Source organism: Schistocerca cancellata, chromosome 3, assembly GCF_023864275.1.
Source record: "Schistocerca cancellata isolate TAMUIC-IGC-003103 chromosome 3, iqSchCanc2.1, whole genome shotgun sequence".
Taxonomy (NCBI): domain Eukaryota; kingdom Metazoa; phylum Arthropoda; class Insecta; order Orthoptera; family Acrididae; genus Schistocerca; species Schistocerca cancellata.
The window spans coordinates 87396212-87413014 of record NC_064628.1 but is presented as its reverse complement, the minus strand read 5'-3'; the positions used below and the strand labels follow the sequence as shown (position 1 = coordinate 87413014).

Here is a 16803-nt window from a genome sequence, read left to right as displayed (position 1 = left end):
GCGCTCACCTGCACGGCGCCAAACACGCATACGACCATCATTGGCACCAAGGCAGAAGCGACTCCCATCGCTGAAGACGACACGTCTCCATTCGTCCCTCCATTCACGCCTGTCGCGACACCACTGGAGGCTGGCTGCACGATGTTGGGGCGTGAGCGGAAGACGGCCTAACGCTGTGCGGGACCGTAGCCCAGCTTTATGGAGACGGTTGCGAATGGTCCTCGCCGATACCCCAGGAGCGACAGTGTCCCTAATTTGCTGGGAAGTGGCGGTGCGGTCCCCTACAGCACTGCGTAGGATCCTACGGTCTTGGCGTGCATCCGTGCGTCGCTGCGGTCCGGTCCCAGGTCGACGGGCACGTGCACCTTCCGCCGACCACTGGCGACAACATCGATGTACTGTGGACACCTCACGCCCCACGTGTTGAGCAATTCGGCGGTACGTCCACCCGGCCTCCCGCATGCCCACTATACGCCCTCGCTCAAAGTCCGTCAACTGCATATACGGTTGACGTCCACGCTGTCGCGGCATGCTACCAGTGTTAAAGACTGCGATGGAGCTCCGTATGCCACGGCAAACTGGCTGACACTGACGGCGGCGGTGCACAAATGCTGCGCAGCTAGCGCCATTCGACGGCCAACACCGCGGTTCCTGGTGTGTCCGCTGTGCCGTGCGTGTGATCATTGCTTGTCCAGCCCTCTCGCAGTGTCCGGAGCAAGTATGGTGGGTCTGACACACCGGTGTCAATGTGTTCTTTTTTCCATTTCCAGGAGTGTATAGTGAGCGTTGCGTCTTTCATGTGAAACCCGGTGCAGGCGGAAAGTGTAGCTTTCTTTCCCCGTACAAATAAAATAATTTTTAAGGTGGAATTTTATGTGCCCATTCAATAGAGCGGTCCCAGATTAGTGCTACATTTGTTTTATCGATATGTATTCGCAGGGACAGTACTCCTGTAGCAACAACACTGCACTGGCCCGCACTGAATTCTACCGCCAAACATGCAGCGCTACTCAGTCGTTCCTGGGTTGCTGTTTATTCTTCGTATTTTACTCTTCCTGTTGATGCATACCGATAAAATAAGTATCGCACTAGACTAATCCGAGACCGCTCCATCCAATGGGCACGAAAATTCCACTTCAAGAATCATTATGTTTGTAATCGATAAAAAAATCGACGCTTTCTGTTGACGCTGGGACTGGCATTAACGCGTGAGGAGCAGTAATTGTTGGACTGCCTCCAGCTACACAATGCAAAAAAGGAAATTGTAAATACCTGCCAAAACGTCTCAGGAGACACACTCGGTAGAAACAAGCAGTACTTTAGAATGAAATACTTTCTTACTGTTAGACCTACTCATTGTTGGCTATTACGGGGGACTTATAAAAAGATTTTTCCTTCTTACCGATAATTTTCTTTGTGACCTTTTCATTATTTTTTTTCATTTATTATACTCTAGCGTCCAGAATTAAAACAACAAACTGCTATTTCTCCGTTCCGTGTCTAATTCACGAGGTAATAATATAAAGTGTCAACAGATGTCCGTACAATCACGTGCTGCTCGGAAGACGGCATTCCAGACAACCGACAACCACACCAACGATGACGTCGTAGCACCTACCAAACGGTGTAGTGTTTGCCCACGTCCACCATCGCTGCGTCCACAGTCCAGACGCCGCAGTATGGCATAGGGAAGATGCCTACCAGATTCTCTGCGGTGCAGGGCCATAGGAAGAATGAAACCAGAACAGCCGGAAACTGATGTGGCTAAAAAATGGTTCAAATGGTTCTAAGCATTATGGGACTGAACCCGTGAGGTCATCAGTCCCCTAGACTTAGAAAATCTTAAACCTAACTACATCTACATCTACATGACTACTCTGCAATTCACATTTAAGTGCTTGGCAGAGGGTTCGTCGAACCACAATCATACTATCTCTCTACCATTCCACTCCCGAACAGCGCGCGGGAAAAACGTACACCTAAACCTTTCTGTTCGAGCTCTGATTTCTCTTATTTTATTTTGATGATCATACCTACCTATGTAGGTTGGGCTCAACAAAATATTTTCGCATTCGGAAGAGAAAGTTGGTGACTGAAATTTCGTAAATAGATCTCGCCGCGACGAAAAACGTCTTTGTTGTAATGACTTCCATCCCAATTCGCGTATCATATCTGCCACGCTCTCTCCCCTACTACGTGATAATACAAAACGAGCTGCCCTTTTTTGCACCCTTTCGATGTCCTCCGTCAATCCCACCTGGTAAGGATCCCACACCGCGCAGCAATATTCTAACAGAGGACGAACGAGTGTAGTGTAAGCTGTCTCTTTAGTGGACTCGTTGCATGTTCTAAGCGTCCTGCCAATGAAACGCAACCTTTGGCTCGCCTTCCCCACAATATTATCTGTGTGGTCTTTCCAACTGAAGTTGTTCGTAATTTTAACACCCAGGTACTTAGCTGAATTGACAGCCTTGAGAATTGTACTATTTATCGAGTAATCGAATTCCAACGGATTTCTTTTGGAACTCATGTGGATCACCTCACACTTCTCGTTATTTAGCGTCAACTGCCACCTGCCACACCATACAGCAATCTTTTCTAAATCGCTTTGCAACTGATACTGGTCTTCGGATGACCTTACTAGACGGTAAATTACAGCATCATCTGCGAACAACCTAAGAGAACTCCTCAGATTGTCACCCAGGTCATTTATATAGATCAGGAACAGCAGAGGTCCCAGGACGCTTCCCTGGGGAACACCTGATATCACTTCAGTTTTACTCGATGATTTGCCGTCTATTACTACGAACTGCGACCTTCCTGACAGGAAATCACGAATCCAGTCGCACAACTGAGACGATACCCCATAGGCCCGCACCTAAGGACGTCACACACATCCATGTCCGAGGCAGGATTCGAACCTGCGACCGTAGCAGCAACGTGGTTCCGGACTGAGGCGCCTAGAACCGCTCGGCCACAATGGCCGGCTACTGATGTGGCCCGATGGCTTAACGTGAATCGTTCTGTTGTTTGTCTAATGTGGTGACAGTTTATAGAGATCCAAACTGTATCCCGAAAACCAGGACCGACCACGTGTGACATCAGAAAGAGAGAGGAACTTTATTTGGCTAAGAGCACGACGGTAATCCCTTGGCAATGCACGGCAACTGGCGTTCGACCTAGCAGCCTACACTGGACAAGTTGTATCGAGGCATACTGTGTACAGAAGGCTTCGGCAGAGTGGCTTTTATTGTCAGAGACCGCTGTATGCGTACCTCTGACGCGTCTTCACAGGAGGGAACGCCTAGAGTGGAGTCGTCAACATGGCACCTGACGATCGAACACCGGGTCAATGTTCTTTTCACAGATGATTCCCGATATGGTCTTGGGAGTGATTCTCGACGTATCTGGAGGCAATGTGGCACACGATTTCGGGACCCAAAAATTGTGGAAACAGACTGATATCGAGGAGAATTTCTAATGGCGGGGATCATGTCGACCACTCGAAAACCTCTTCACGAAATTGAAAGGTTGAATCGACAAGGTTGGACTGCTATCAGGTATAGTGACGAGATCTTGGGACGTCAAGTGCAGTTGTTGCGAGGTGCTGTGAGCTTAGACTTCTTATTGCTGGACGATAATGCTCGACCTCAAAGAGCACGGGTGGTTGATGTTTTCTTGGAAACGGCAGATAATGCACACATGGCGTGGGCTGCTCGCTCTCCCGATCTGAATCCTATAGAATACGTCGGGGATGCAGTAGGGAGACGGAAAGCTCAACAAGAGATTGGTGACATCTTTCGGGGCATGCTCCGTCGTTTTCAGGCCTGTATTGCTGACAGAGATGGTGACACCCCATACTGAGCACATTAGTCAGTTGTCGGAATGTGTGTGCAAATACGTTAAATTGTAAAAAAAAACGAACAACATTTTTGTCTGCCGTTAAGCATGTTGCAAGAGTTTACGTTATATTCTTTACATTGTTTCTACTTTACTATTATCTGTTTATATTGTTTTGTGGCAAAATAGACGCAACGTTGCAACATTTCCATTTGTTGCTTAAATTTTGGACACCAGTGTAGTTAATACAGCCTTTATGCTTCTAAGAGCCTTACAACGTTTTAACTACCCTAATTTCAGGTGCAAATTCATATCGTCTTAGAAATCTCCGTATTTCTACACAAAATACACGCTTTTTTCTCAAGAGATGACTTTCGAAGGGCTGCGATAATCGGATTCCGATGACAAATGGTTCAAATGGCTCTGAGCACTATGGGACTTAACTACTGAGGTCATCAGTCCCCTAGAACTTAGAACTACTTAATCCTAACTAACCTAAGGACATCACACACATCCATGCCCGAGGCAGGATTCGAACCTGCGACCGTAGCGGTCACGCGGTTCCAAACTGACGCGCTTAGAACCGCACGGCCACACCGGCCGGCTATTCCGATGACAGCTACATATTATACTAGCGGAAACAGTGCGAGAACATCATTTTATGCTTATCTTTCGACTCTATAAACACATCTGTTAAACCTGTTGTGTCCGCAGCTCGTGGTCGTGCGGTAGCGTTCTCGCTTCCCTCGCCCGGGTTCCCCGGTTCGATTCCCGGCGGGGCAGGGATTTTCTCTGCCTCGTGATGACTGGGGGTTGTGTGATGTCCTTAGGTTAGTTAGGTTTAAGTAGTTCTAAGTTCTAGGGGACTGATGACCATAGATGTTAAGTCCCATAGTGCTCTGAGCCATTTGAACCATTTGAAACCTGTTGCTTTTGCGGGTCACGTAAAGATTACGAGAAATGTTTGTAATTTTGCGACTCAGACATATGCTTCACAGAAAAAAAATTGAAAAATCAGTATTGCACAAACGTTTCTGATTCGTTCGACAGTCTCCCACAGCAATATTTCGACCTATTTGACACTGCGAGATCCTTCACTAGCTACAACTGTCACAACAACTTGGCCAAAAACAAAGCAAACAAGAAAATACTCCATGAAATCGGACAGATTCCCAATATTCAAACACTATTCCAACCATCAAAAGAGATGCATCCGGGGAATGTGTCTCAACAGTCTGTGACGCTACAATGTGCAGCTGAAGGTAATATTTTCGATGACGCCTCCAAGCAGTGCTGTTTTAGTAAAAGGAACGGCGTCCCAACTTGAGAAGCCGGATTATTGCTGTTATTAGCTTCCAGAACGTTTCGAATGCTGCCAATGAACCGAAACGTATCATCTCCTTTAGCTGTCATAGAGTCTTGTGATCATTGCATTAGATAACCCTACTAATTATTATTGTTGTTGTTGTTGTGGTCTTCAGTCCGAAGACTGGTTTGATGCAGCCGTCCGTGCTACTCTATCCTGTTCAAGCCTCTTCATCTCCAAGTAACTACTGCAACCTACATCCCTCTGAATCTGCTTACTGTATTCATCTCTTGGTCTCCCTCTACTATTTTTATCCCACACGCTTCCCTCCAGTGCTAAAACGGTGATCCTCTGACGTCTCATATTGTGTCCTTGCAACCGATCCCTTCTTTTGGTCAGGTTGTACCACAAATTTCTCTTCTCCCCAATTCTGTTCAGTACCTTCTCATTATTACGTGATTTACCCATCTAATCTTAAACAGTCTTCTGTTGCACCACATTTCTAAAGCTTCTATTCTCTTCTTGTCGGAACTATTTATCGCCTATGTTTCACCTCCATACATGGCTATACTCCATACAAATACTTTCAGAAAGGACTTCCTTAGAGTTAAATCTATACTCGACGTTAACAAATTTCTCTTCTTCAGAAATGCTTTTCTTGCCATTGCCAGTCTGCATTTTATATCCTCCCTACTTCGACCATCATCATTTTGCTTTCCAATAACTCCCTTAGCATCACCTGATTTAATTCGACTACATTCCATTATCCTCGTTTTGCTTTTGTTGATGTTCATCTTATAACCTCCTTTCGAGATACTGTCCATTCCGTTACAGGTAGCTGTTTGAGTTGACTGATTGATATTATAGGATACTAAGTTTGTGCAGTTTGTGAATTGAAGTTTTATTTTTCTGAACGTTTGAAGAAAGCTTCCAATCTTTACACAACTTCGAAATGTTGTGGAGATTCTACTGGATATTTATGCAATTTTCAGGTCGTACTCCATCATAGGTAACTACTTCACCTACAGTTTTGTCTACCGCTCAATAGCGATGTTAAGTCTTTTGACTAGACGAGGCGTAGTGGAAATTTCTAATGTTCTACCCTTTATCTTTCTTGAACTTTATCAGCTTCAGTAATACTGCAGAATCAATCTAATGTGAAATGTTACTTCTACCCGTTTATTTAGTTTTTACGATACAACACCAACAGTAATGTGCCCTTGCTGAAGGACAGCGCAAGAGTATTGTTAACACATAACATATTTGCGAACAGTTGCGCTAAGCCCTTTTATAATCTGGCTGTAATTGTATGAATGTATAATTGACCGATAGTGCCAGGCGTTTTTGATCCTCAGATAAATGACTAGGAAGCTATGAGATCAAGAAAAACAGCTGTAACTAGATACCTGACCCGAATCTGCTAAAAAAAAACCTGTTGTCTTTTTAAAATCAGAGCTTCATATAACAATTACTGTCAGAGGTATTATGTGATTGATGCTCAAAAAAATATAAATGGTTCAAATGGCTCTGAGCACTATGGGACTTAACATCTGTGGTCATCAGTCCCCTAGAACTTAGAACTACTTAAACCTAACTAACCTAAGGACATCACACACATCCATGCCCGACGCAGGATTCGAACCTGCGACCGTAGTGGTCACGCGGTTCCAGACTGAAGCGCCTAGAACCGCACGGCCACAGCGGCCGGCTTGATGCTCAAGCGCAGCTAAATAATTACTCTTTATTTTTGCACTACAAGCTCAAAATTCTTTAGAACAGCGATTTTGCCTTTATTCTCAAGTTACTCGAAGTTTCGTTAGTCGTCCTTCTATAGCAAACAATCATTGTCTAATTCGTAATGATGTATTAATTATAAACATATGGCATTTAATAAATGAATAAATAAATAATATGTCAATAAATAAAAGTCAAATCGGAATTTAGTAAACGAACCATCAAATAAATGTCAAAACGTATTCAGTACATTTATAATTAATATACGTCATGGAATCGCTACGATACTGACAGTGACAGTTTCCTAATGATGCAATATGGACGTCGAATCATACTAGGCATTACTTGAGAATGGCAATAAGGCCGAAACAGTTATCGTAAAGAACATTAAACTTATTCCAGCTAGTCTGGACCTTTCCTCTTCCAAACTTCAAATTGACATGCACTGTGCTGCGTGCCCAAGCGAACAAAAAAAGTTCTGTGGTGTGCCATTCTTCTCCAGTGATCGGAACATATTACAATAAACTGATGCTCCTTTAGTACTGATTTTTCTTTGTCCCATCCTAGCACAATGATTGAAACTACAAGCAAAGGTTGTTTGACATCTTGTCAGTATTAACTAAATTCTACTTTAACTGTATTCTTTGGGGCAACGGTTACTAATATCTGACCAAAGAACTAGATAAGCTGAACTTTTTTTTCCAACTGGATTTGGCTGCATGATTTTTTGCAGTTCAAGAAGACAAGAAACGCAAGATCTCGCGCTACAGACCAGGAGACTGCAGTTATATTTAATCTGAATCCTAGCTTATTATTCTCTTTTATTACACACGAAGGGAATTGGCTACTGTTACCAGCAGTTTAAGTCCTAAGCAGTATAGCCATTCTGAACCCTAGCCAGCTCCGATGAAAGCAAAATAAAAGAATAAGTAAATATTCCGTTGACTAATTGCCACTACATTTCAAAATTAATGCTAAAAAAGAAAGAAGCTTTCCGAATTCTTGCTGTATTTTCTCCTCCAGTGTCCTTTTAACTGCATGTTATGGCTAATTTCAGGAACTACTGTAAGGATTTTAACATGGTTTTTCACTAATAAATAAAGTGATTCACGAGGAAAGTTTATGTATATCATTATATACTGTAAAAAAAGTAGTCAGGGCATAGATACTTACTGATAGTGCTATCCGTAAGAAACTGCTTCGGATTGCTAGCGTAGCTAAATGCTATATACACAGAAATAATCACTTTACGTTGTATCCAGTGCCAACCTGGCCAAAAAAAGGAAGCTAAATAAAACGGAGACTCTAGACAGTCTAAAAATGATATCGCTCGTATAAAATACCGACAATGGTTTATTGGTGTCATTGCTCCCGTGCTCCTTTCTTGTCCAGATGTGGTCGAATATATCTTACAAGGGAACATCCCCATCGCACCCCCCTCAGATTTAGTTATAAGTTGGCACAGTGGATAGGCCCTGAAAAACTGAACACAGATCAATCGAGAAAATAGGAAGAAGTTGTGTGGAACTATCAAAAAATAAGCAAAATATACAAACTGAGTAGTCCATGCATAAGATAGGCAATATTACGGGCACTGTAAGGCGAGGAGCTCCATGGTCCTGTGGTTGGCGTGAACAGCTGTAGAACGAGAGGTCCTTGGTTCAAATCTTCCCTCGACCGAAAATTTTAACTTTTTATTTTCAGTTTATGTGAAAAACTCTTATGTTTTCATCACTTTTTTTGGAGTGATTATTACATCCACAAGAAAACCTAAATCGGGCAAGGTAGAAGAAACTTTTCACCCATTCGCCAAGTGTACTAGTTAGGTGGGTCGACAACATATTCCTGTCATGTGACGCACATGCTGTCACCAGTGTCGTATACAAAATATCAGACGTGTTTTCTTGTGGAGGAATCGGTTGACCTATGACATTGCGATCAAATGTTTTCGGTTCCCATTGGAGAGGCACGTCCTTTCGTCAACTAATCACACGGTTTTGCGGTGCGGTCGCAAAACACAGACACTAAACTTATTACAGTGAACAGAGACGTCAATGAACGAACGGACAGATCATAACTTTGCGAAAATAAAGAAAGCAAAATTTTCAGTGGAGGGCAGATTTGAAGCAAGGACCTCTCGTTCCACAGCTGTTCACACTAACCACGGGACCATGGCGCTCCTCGCCTCATATTGCCCTTAATATTGCCTATCTTACGCTTGGACGACCCAGTTTGTATATTTTGCTTATTTTTTCATAGTTCCACACAACTTCTTCCTGTTTTCTCGATTGATCTGTGTTCAGTTTTTCAATGCCTATCCATTGTGCCAACTTATAACTAAATCTGAGGGGGATGCGATGGGGATGTTCCCTTGTTAGGTGACCTTTCCTGGCGATGCTCCACGGTGGTCAGCTGCATAGCTCACAGATGGCTCTGCCCACCAACTGCAAATGCCACGTACGCTGTAATCAGTATGGCGTGAGTCGCTTTTTTTATGCGAACATATTAATAGTTTTTTAAGTACACTTATAAACAAACATTCCAAGATCTAACTTCCAGTTCCGAGGTCAGGAGATATTCGTTTTGGAAGGTCTTCAAATGTATCTGTGATGGTAAAAAACATAACAGACCATAAAGGATCGTCACAAATTGTTTCACATTTCATTTTCACCTTAATGACCGACTTGGTACTGCTGGATCTAGGCGTGTTTCGTTTTCTATATTTTGTTTTCAATCATGATCGATTAACAGCTCGTACAGCCTCTTAAACGGCCTCCGTCTTTAATTCGGACGATTCTTTCGAGATGTTTCAATTTTGGCAAACGTTAGCCTATTAGGCAGGAACTACTTCTTGCTGCACACTATTTTCACGGAAGCAGCCATGTTATTCATAAAATCATGGAGATTAATAAATATCATCTTGCTGGGTTTGAAATCTGCTGTCGACGTTTTTTCTGTGTTTGCAAATTAAATTGGGTTTTCAAGCTCCGCCTTCTGCAAAACGCAGTGTATTTCTTTTTTCTATTTTTCCAAACATGTTTCGACATCTGTGTGTTTATCTTCATACTGTAGAGACAAGGACTAGAAGTTCATAAGGCACAGACAACTCAGTACAGAATAATCTCAACGTCGACAACATCCCAACAGGCAAATTTAAGAAAGCTGGAATTTCTCACATAACTTGGAGTTCATGCCAATCTGTATACATAGGTCGATATGCAGGAACTTCAAAACTAGTTATTCTGAGTTTCTCAGAGTCTTAAAAAGTGACAATACACGCACTAATTTAACAGATCGTCTCATAAGCACACTCCAAATACTATTGAAACTGATATCAAGATCCTCAGTCAATAAAACAGTCTTTACCGAAAACTTCATTAGTGGAGAACTACCTCATACAAAAAACGATAACATAAGAAAAGAAAGTATGAAACGAATACGTAACACTATGCAATTAAACATGAATTATATAAAAACACACCCACCAAGAAAATACAGCATAACAAACAAACAAACATCCTCGATTATCCAACAAGATCTCCTCAATTTAGTCTTTGACCCACTATCTCCCTCCCTCTCTCTCTCTCTCTCTCTCTCTCTCTCTCTCTCTCACTCACACACACACACACACACATCAAATACGTTTCTCCCTAAGCGGACGCATCACACAAACTCGCACCAAACATTCAGAATTAGCGGCCACAATGGACAAAAAGAAAACAATGAACAATTGAAAAACGAAAATAACATGGCGTCTCTCGGCGAATGTGAGTAACCTTACTCCCAAATCTCGTTTTGTGTGTGAAAAAGCGTGAGACAATGTCAGGGTGAAGTGCGGTAGGTGAGAATAACAGCGTATGTAACTACAGCCAAAAAGAAAACAAGCCCATGATGGAAAAAAGAACGGAAAACTTAAGGACATATACCACTAGTACTCTTGCAAAAATATTTCAAAATGAAAAACTCCTTACGCAATTTCTTGCGACTACTTTGCAGATGACGTGCTGACAAGCCGTAAAAAGGCATTGATCAAGCCGACATGTACAAATCCACTTTCTCCATTAATGTAATTCAGGTGCTTGATCACAACATAAATAAATACATAAATAAATGGAGCCATACATATTATAAAAATGGATTTACGTAAATATGAATGTATGTATGTTACACATCTCCTCCTAAACCACAGAACCAGTCTCAACCAAACTTGTTACACATATCACACACTGTCTGGAAACCATCGCTGTGGGAGTAAAAGAACTACGTATCAAAGGGCTGCGGGTGGGGGCAGAAAAGCAGTTATCCCACGATGAGCGAATGCCCATACTTTGGTGATCCAGTATTTGAGCATTAGGGTACTTGAAGACCTACAACAAACTTTAAACATAATTTCAAAACCTTTAAGAAACATTTCCTCTGTGACGATCCCCACTAAATGATGAAAGGAAAAAAGTTTATCGTTTACTTCATTTTCGCTCATCACGTCGCAAGACTGCGGCATCAAGCATGACGTTTTAATTTATTACTTATTTACTATTAACTTTTCTCGCGACACATTTTGCAGACAGTATTCACATACACCGCTGAATCTAACAGAACAAATATATCATTCTACGACATATAATTCAGGAGATTTGGCGCTATAAAATTGAGCTGCGTAGAAATGAAACTGCACAGCGAAATTCGCCAGAAATTGAGGTGAAATGAGTGTACAAAATTAGGATGAAATAATGTTAAATAAATGTGCAATATATTTTACATGAGCATAGGCGGGCAAAGCAACGGGTATAAAAGTTCATTCTAAATCACGATTTTAACCAAACTTGGTACACATGTTTGTTACAGTCTGAAAAGAAGACAGAAACAGGGGGAGGAAGATGTAGGCAGAGAGAGAGCGAGGAGGAGATGAACAGACAAAGTGCCTGGAGGGTGTGGGCAGATAAAGGGAAGAGGAGGTGATGGACAGAGAGCGGAGGAGATGGACAGAGAAAGGAAAGAGGAAGAGATGAACAGAGAGAGGGGAGGAGGAGAGATGGACAGAAAGGGGGAGAGAAAATGGACAGAGATGGGTGAGGTGTAGATGATCAAAGAGAGGTTGGAAGAGGAGATGAACAAAGAGGTAGGGGAAGAGGAAATGGAATTACAGGAGAGAGGAGGAGTTGGGCAGAGGGGGAAAGAGCAGACGGACAGAGGGGGGGGGGGGGGGGAAGGAAAAGAAGAGGGCATAAGAAATGTACGAGAGAGGTAGAGGACAGGGCCAAATAGAGAGGGTGGAAGATCTAACAATACCACCACTTGCAAAGTAGGTTAGAAATCAGATTAATAATGTTGCTCACGCAGCATACGTTCGCTTTATCGGGCAACAACAAAGTTATTGACTGTGGATGGTATCGTCAGAATGGAAATAATGAAGTCACTGTAAAAAAGTCATTAATTTTGGCACTTATGTTGAATGGATTCCCACGTAGATTTCGTCGAAGTTGTTATGGCTCATCTTGTTAATTGTAGGGCGATTCCACTTTGACTGCTAGAAGGTCCAGATCTGTATTTTAGCAATATTTGAAGACCTAACAAATGCGATTTTCAGAAAATTCTTAATGATCAAACAATCCCAGATCAGAACAATGGTATGGTAGAAATAATTTTTGACTTGGTGTTCACGATCCACATTTTTATTAAACTTCTTGTAAATTCACATATACTTCTTCTTAACAGTCACATCATCAAGAAAACAGTTTAGTATCAATCTTCATACATTTAACTTCCTCTTTAACCAAACACAAGACTTGACTGTTCTTTTACAAAGCGAAATAACAACTTAACTACTGCAAAGTGAAACAAAGACTGCTCTGTGCGCATTCGCGCCAAAACTGTTACAAGTAAGTCAAAGATTAGGACAGTCTCACAGAAATGAATACACACAAGAACCATATCACTGTAATATATCGTTACATCGGAGTACCTATACATTAATAAAACCAAATGTGAATATTGTCACAAAAATATGTCTGTTACTTCGCAGAAACGTAGTACGATATTACTGGTATCGAGAACTGGGGATGGAGTGCCGTAATGGTCACGTAAATAAAGAACCATTACAATGAGATGGACAGAAGGGGGGTGAAGGACGAGATGAACAAAGGAAGGGGAAAGAAGGAGATGAGCTAATAGAAGATTGTAATAAATATATACCAGGGTGATAATAAGTTCTCAGCTAGTAAATAAATAAACAATTCAAATAGTTTTGGTCTAAAATAACTACCAATTCTGTGTAATATTTGTAAAGAAATAAACCAGGACCCTCAGAAGTTAAGACAGGTGTCGAAACACGCTTTGGTAAACAGGAAAAGTAAAATACGTTGTGTTTTCCGGAAGGTAGAGATTAAAAACGCAATGTCGCCGGCCGCTGTGACCGAGCGGTTCTAGGCGCTTCAGTCCGGAACCGCACTGCTCCTACGGTCGCAGGTTCGAATCCTGCCTCGGGCAGGGATGTGTGTCTAAAATGTTCAAATGTCTCTGAGCACTACGGGACTTAACATCTATGGTCATCAGTCCCATAGAACTTAGAACTACTTATACCTAACTAACCTAAGGACATCACACAACACCCAGTCATCACGAGGCAGAGAAAATCTCTGACCCCGCCGGGAATCGAACCCGGGAACCCGGGCGCGGGAAGCGAGAACGCTACCGCACGACCACGAGCTGCAGACGGGGATGTGTGTGATGTCCTTAGGTTAGTTACGTTTAAGTACACTGCTGGCCATTAAAATTGCTACACCACGAAGATGACGTGCTACAGATGCTACAGACGAGAAATTTAACCGACAGGAAGACGATGCTGTGATACGCAAATGATTAGCTTTTCGGAACATTCACAAAAGGCTGGCTCCAGTGGCGACACCTACAACGTGCTGACATGAAGAAAGTTTTCAACCGACGTCTCATACACAAACAGCAGTTAAACGGCGTTGCCTGATGAAACGTTGTTGTGATGCGTCGTGTAAAGGAGGAGAAATGCGTACCATCACGTTTCCGACTTTGACAAAGGTCGGATTGTAACCTATCGCGATTGCGGTTTATCGTACCGCGACATTGCTGCTCGCGTTGGTCCAGATCCAATGACTGTCAGCAGAATATGGAATCGGTAGGTTCAGGAGGGTAATACGGAATGCCGTGCTGGATCCCAACGGCCTCGTATCACTTGCAGTCGAGATGACAGGCATGTTATCCGCATGGCTGTAACGGATCGTGCAGCCACGTCTCGATCCCTGAGGCAACAGATGGGGACGTTTGCAACACAACAACCGTCTACACGAACAGTTCGACGACGTTTGCAGCACCATGGACTATAAGCTCGGAGACCATGTGTGCGGTTACCCTTGCCGCTGCATCACAGACAGGAGCGCCTGCGATGGTGTACTAACGACGAACCTGGGTGCACGAAAGGCAAAACATCATTTTTTCGGATGAATCCAGGTTCTGTTTACAGCATCATGATGGTCGCATCCGTGTTTGGCGACATCACGGTGAACGCACATTGGAAGTGTGTATTCGTCATCGCCATACTGGCGTATCACCCGGCGTGATGGTGTGGGGTGCCATTGGTTACACGTCTTGGTCACCTCTTGTTCGCATTGACGGCACATTGAACAGTGGACGTTACATTTCAGATGTGTTACGATCCTTGGCTGTACCCTTCATTCGATCCCTGCGAAACCCTACATTTCAGCAGGGTAATGCACGACCGCATGTTGCAGGTCCTGTACGGGCCTTTCTGGATACAGAAAATGTTCGACTGCTGCCCTGGCCAGCACATTCTCCAGATCTCTCACCAGTTTGAAACGTCTGGTCAATGGTGGCCGAGTAACTGGCTCGTCACAATACGCCAGTCACTACTCTTGATGAACCGTGGAATCGTGTTGAAGCTGCATGGGCAGGTGTGCCTGTACACGCCATCCAAGCACTGTTTGACTCCATGCCCAGGCGTATCAAGACCGTTATTACGGCCAGCGGTGGTTGTTCTCGATACAGATTTCTAAGGATCGATGCATCCAAATTGCGTGAAAATGTCCAATGAATACCCGTTTATCATCTGCATTTCGTCTTGGTGTAGCAATTTTAATGGCCAGTAGCCAGTAGTGTATTTCTAAGTCTGGGGGACTGATGACCTCAGATGTTAAGTCCCATAATGCTCAGAGTCATTTTTATGAGAAATGTCGTAGCTGACCTCCGGTCAGGTGAGGAGTTCCCGTATTGACATGCCGCCTTTTCTTTTCTAGGATTTGGAGCGCTGCCTTGGGCCGTCATGGGGGAGATCTTCCCGACGAACGTGAAGGCGCTGGCGTCGTCGCTGACGGCGTCCTTCTGCTGGCTGGTGGCCTTCCTCATCACCAAGTTCTTCAGCCAGATCTCGAGCTCGCTGGGCGCCTACACGCCCTTCTGGTTCTTCTCCGTCTGCTGCATCGCCGCCGCCCTTTTCGTCGTCTTCCTGCTGCCGGAGACGAAGGGCCGCCGGCTCGAGGAGATCCAGGCCATCCTCAACAAGCGGTGACCGCCTCGCCGGCGCACAACCCACCTGCCGACACTTCTGTGTCTCGCTGGACGCCTGTCGTACTATTTTCTGCGTGGCAAGGGTACTCGACAAGCCCAGTCTACATCACTGGAAAGCCACCACGAAGCTTCTTACGTCACGGTGCTATTCGTCCGCGTAACAGCCGAATAAAGAACAGTAAAGAGGCAAAGTGCTTGCCAGTTAAGCTAAGATACATTGGAAACAAGTGCTGTGATTTTTCTTGTAGCTATTAAGTTCATTACGTGTGAAATTATTGTTAATAAATCGTGCTGGAATGTTTCCAGGACTACCTCTGAAAATATATGTTAAACACTGATTTCTTCTGTACCATATTGTTTCCATAACAGTACCTGCTCATCTGCCCAATAAAATACTGAAAAATTTCCATGCAGTACTAGTATGTAAGTCATTCCAGTGAAGTAACTGTACCAAATACTTAGTATTAAGAAAACAGTCTTAATCGCGTTTTTTTTTTATTTATTTAATGCCGACAGGTTTCAGCCCATCGCAAGGGCCATGTTCAGGGCGAACATACTGTGAAATTACAATATATATCTTAGACAAAACTAATGCCAACCATGACTAATGACAACCATTACGTAAATATAATGTTTTACCCACAGGTCGACTGCTTGTGGCGTCACGTCTATCAAGGTGTGGCAGGAGAGGAAATAAGTGTTTAACGTCCCGTCGACAACGAGGTCATTAGAGACGGAGCACAAGCTCGGATTAGAGAACGATGGGGAAGGAAGTCGGCCGTGCCCTTTCAAAGGAACCATCCCGGAATTTGCCTGGAGTGATCTAGGGAAATCACGGAAAACCTAAATCAGGATGGTCGGACGCGGGATTGAACCGTCGTCCTCCCGAATGCGAGCCCAGTGTGCTAACCACTGCGCCACCTCGACCGGTGTGGCAGGAGACTGTAAGGAATCTACCTTATGCCTGGGTTTATATAGCAAGCTATGAGCACGTGAGCGTAAGCAATGCCTCCAGCGGTGAGCAATGGTAGACGTCTAGGCTTAAAAATTGGAGTATAAATGCAATTTGTGTTAAGTTTGCAATATAAACCCAGGTTGTATAAACCCAGACATAAGGTAAATTCCTTATAGTCTCCTGCCACACCTTGGTAGACATGACGCCACCAGAAGTCGAAAAGTGGGTAAAACATTATATTTACATAATCGTTGTCATTAGTTTTGTCTAAGATATATATTGAAATTTCACAGTACCTTCACCCTGAAGATGGCCCCTGCGATGGGCTGAAAACGGTCGCATCAAATAAATTTAAAAAACGAGATTAAGGCTGTTTTCTTAATACTAAGTTAATTTTATATCAATCGCTGTTACT

The 16803-nt window shown here is 43.5% G+C and overlaps 1 protein-coding gene across 1 annotated transcript in view; it reads left to right on the top strand.

The window, feature by feature from the left end:
* Window positions 1-15782, top strand: part of LOC126177071 (facilitated trehalose transporter Tret1-like) — a 90328-nt gene extending 74546 nt beyond the window's left edge. Inside the window, exon 6 of the mRNA XM_049924311.1 lies at window positions 15163-15782. Coding sequence (XP_049780268.1) covers window positions 15163-15434 — 272 coding nt within the window. The 3' untranslated portion in view covers window positions 15435-15782. The remainder of the gene's footprint in view (window positions 1-15162) is intronic.
* Window positions 15783-16803: the final 1021 nt, after the last annotated feature.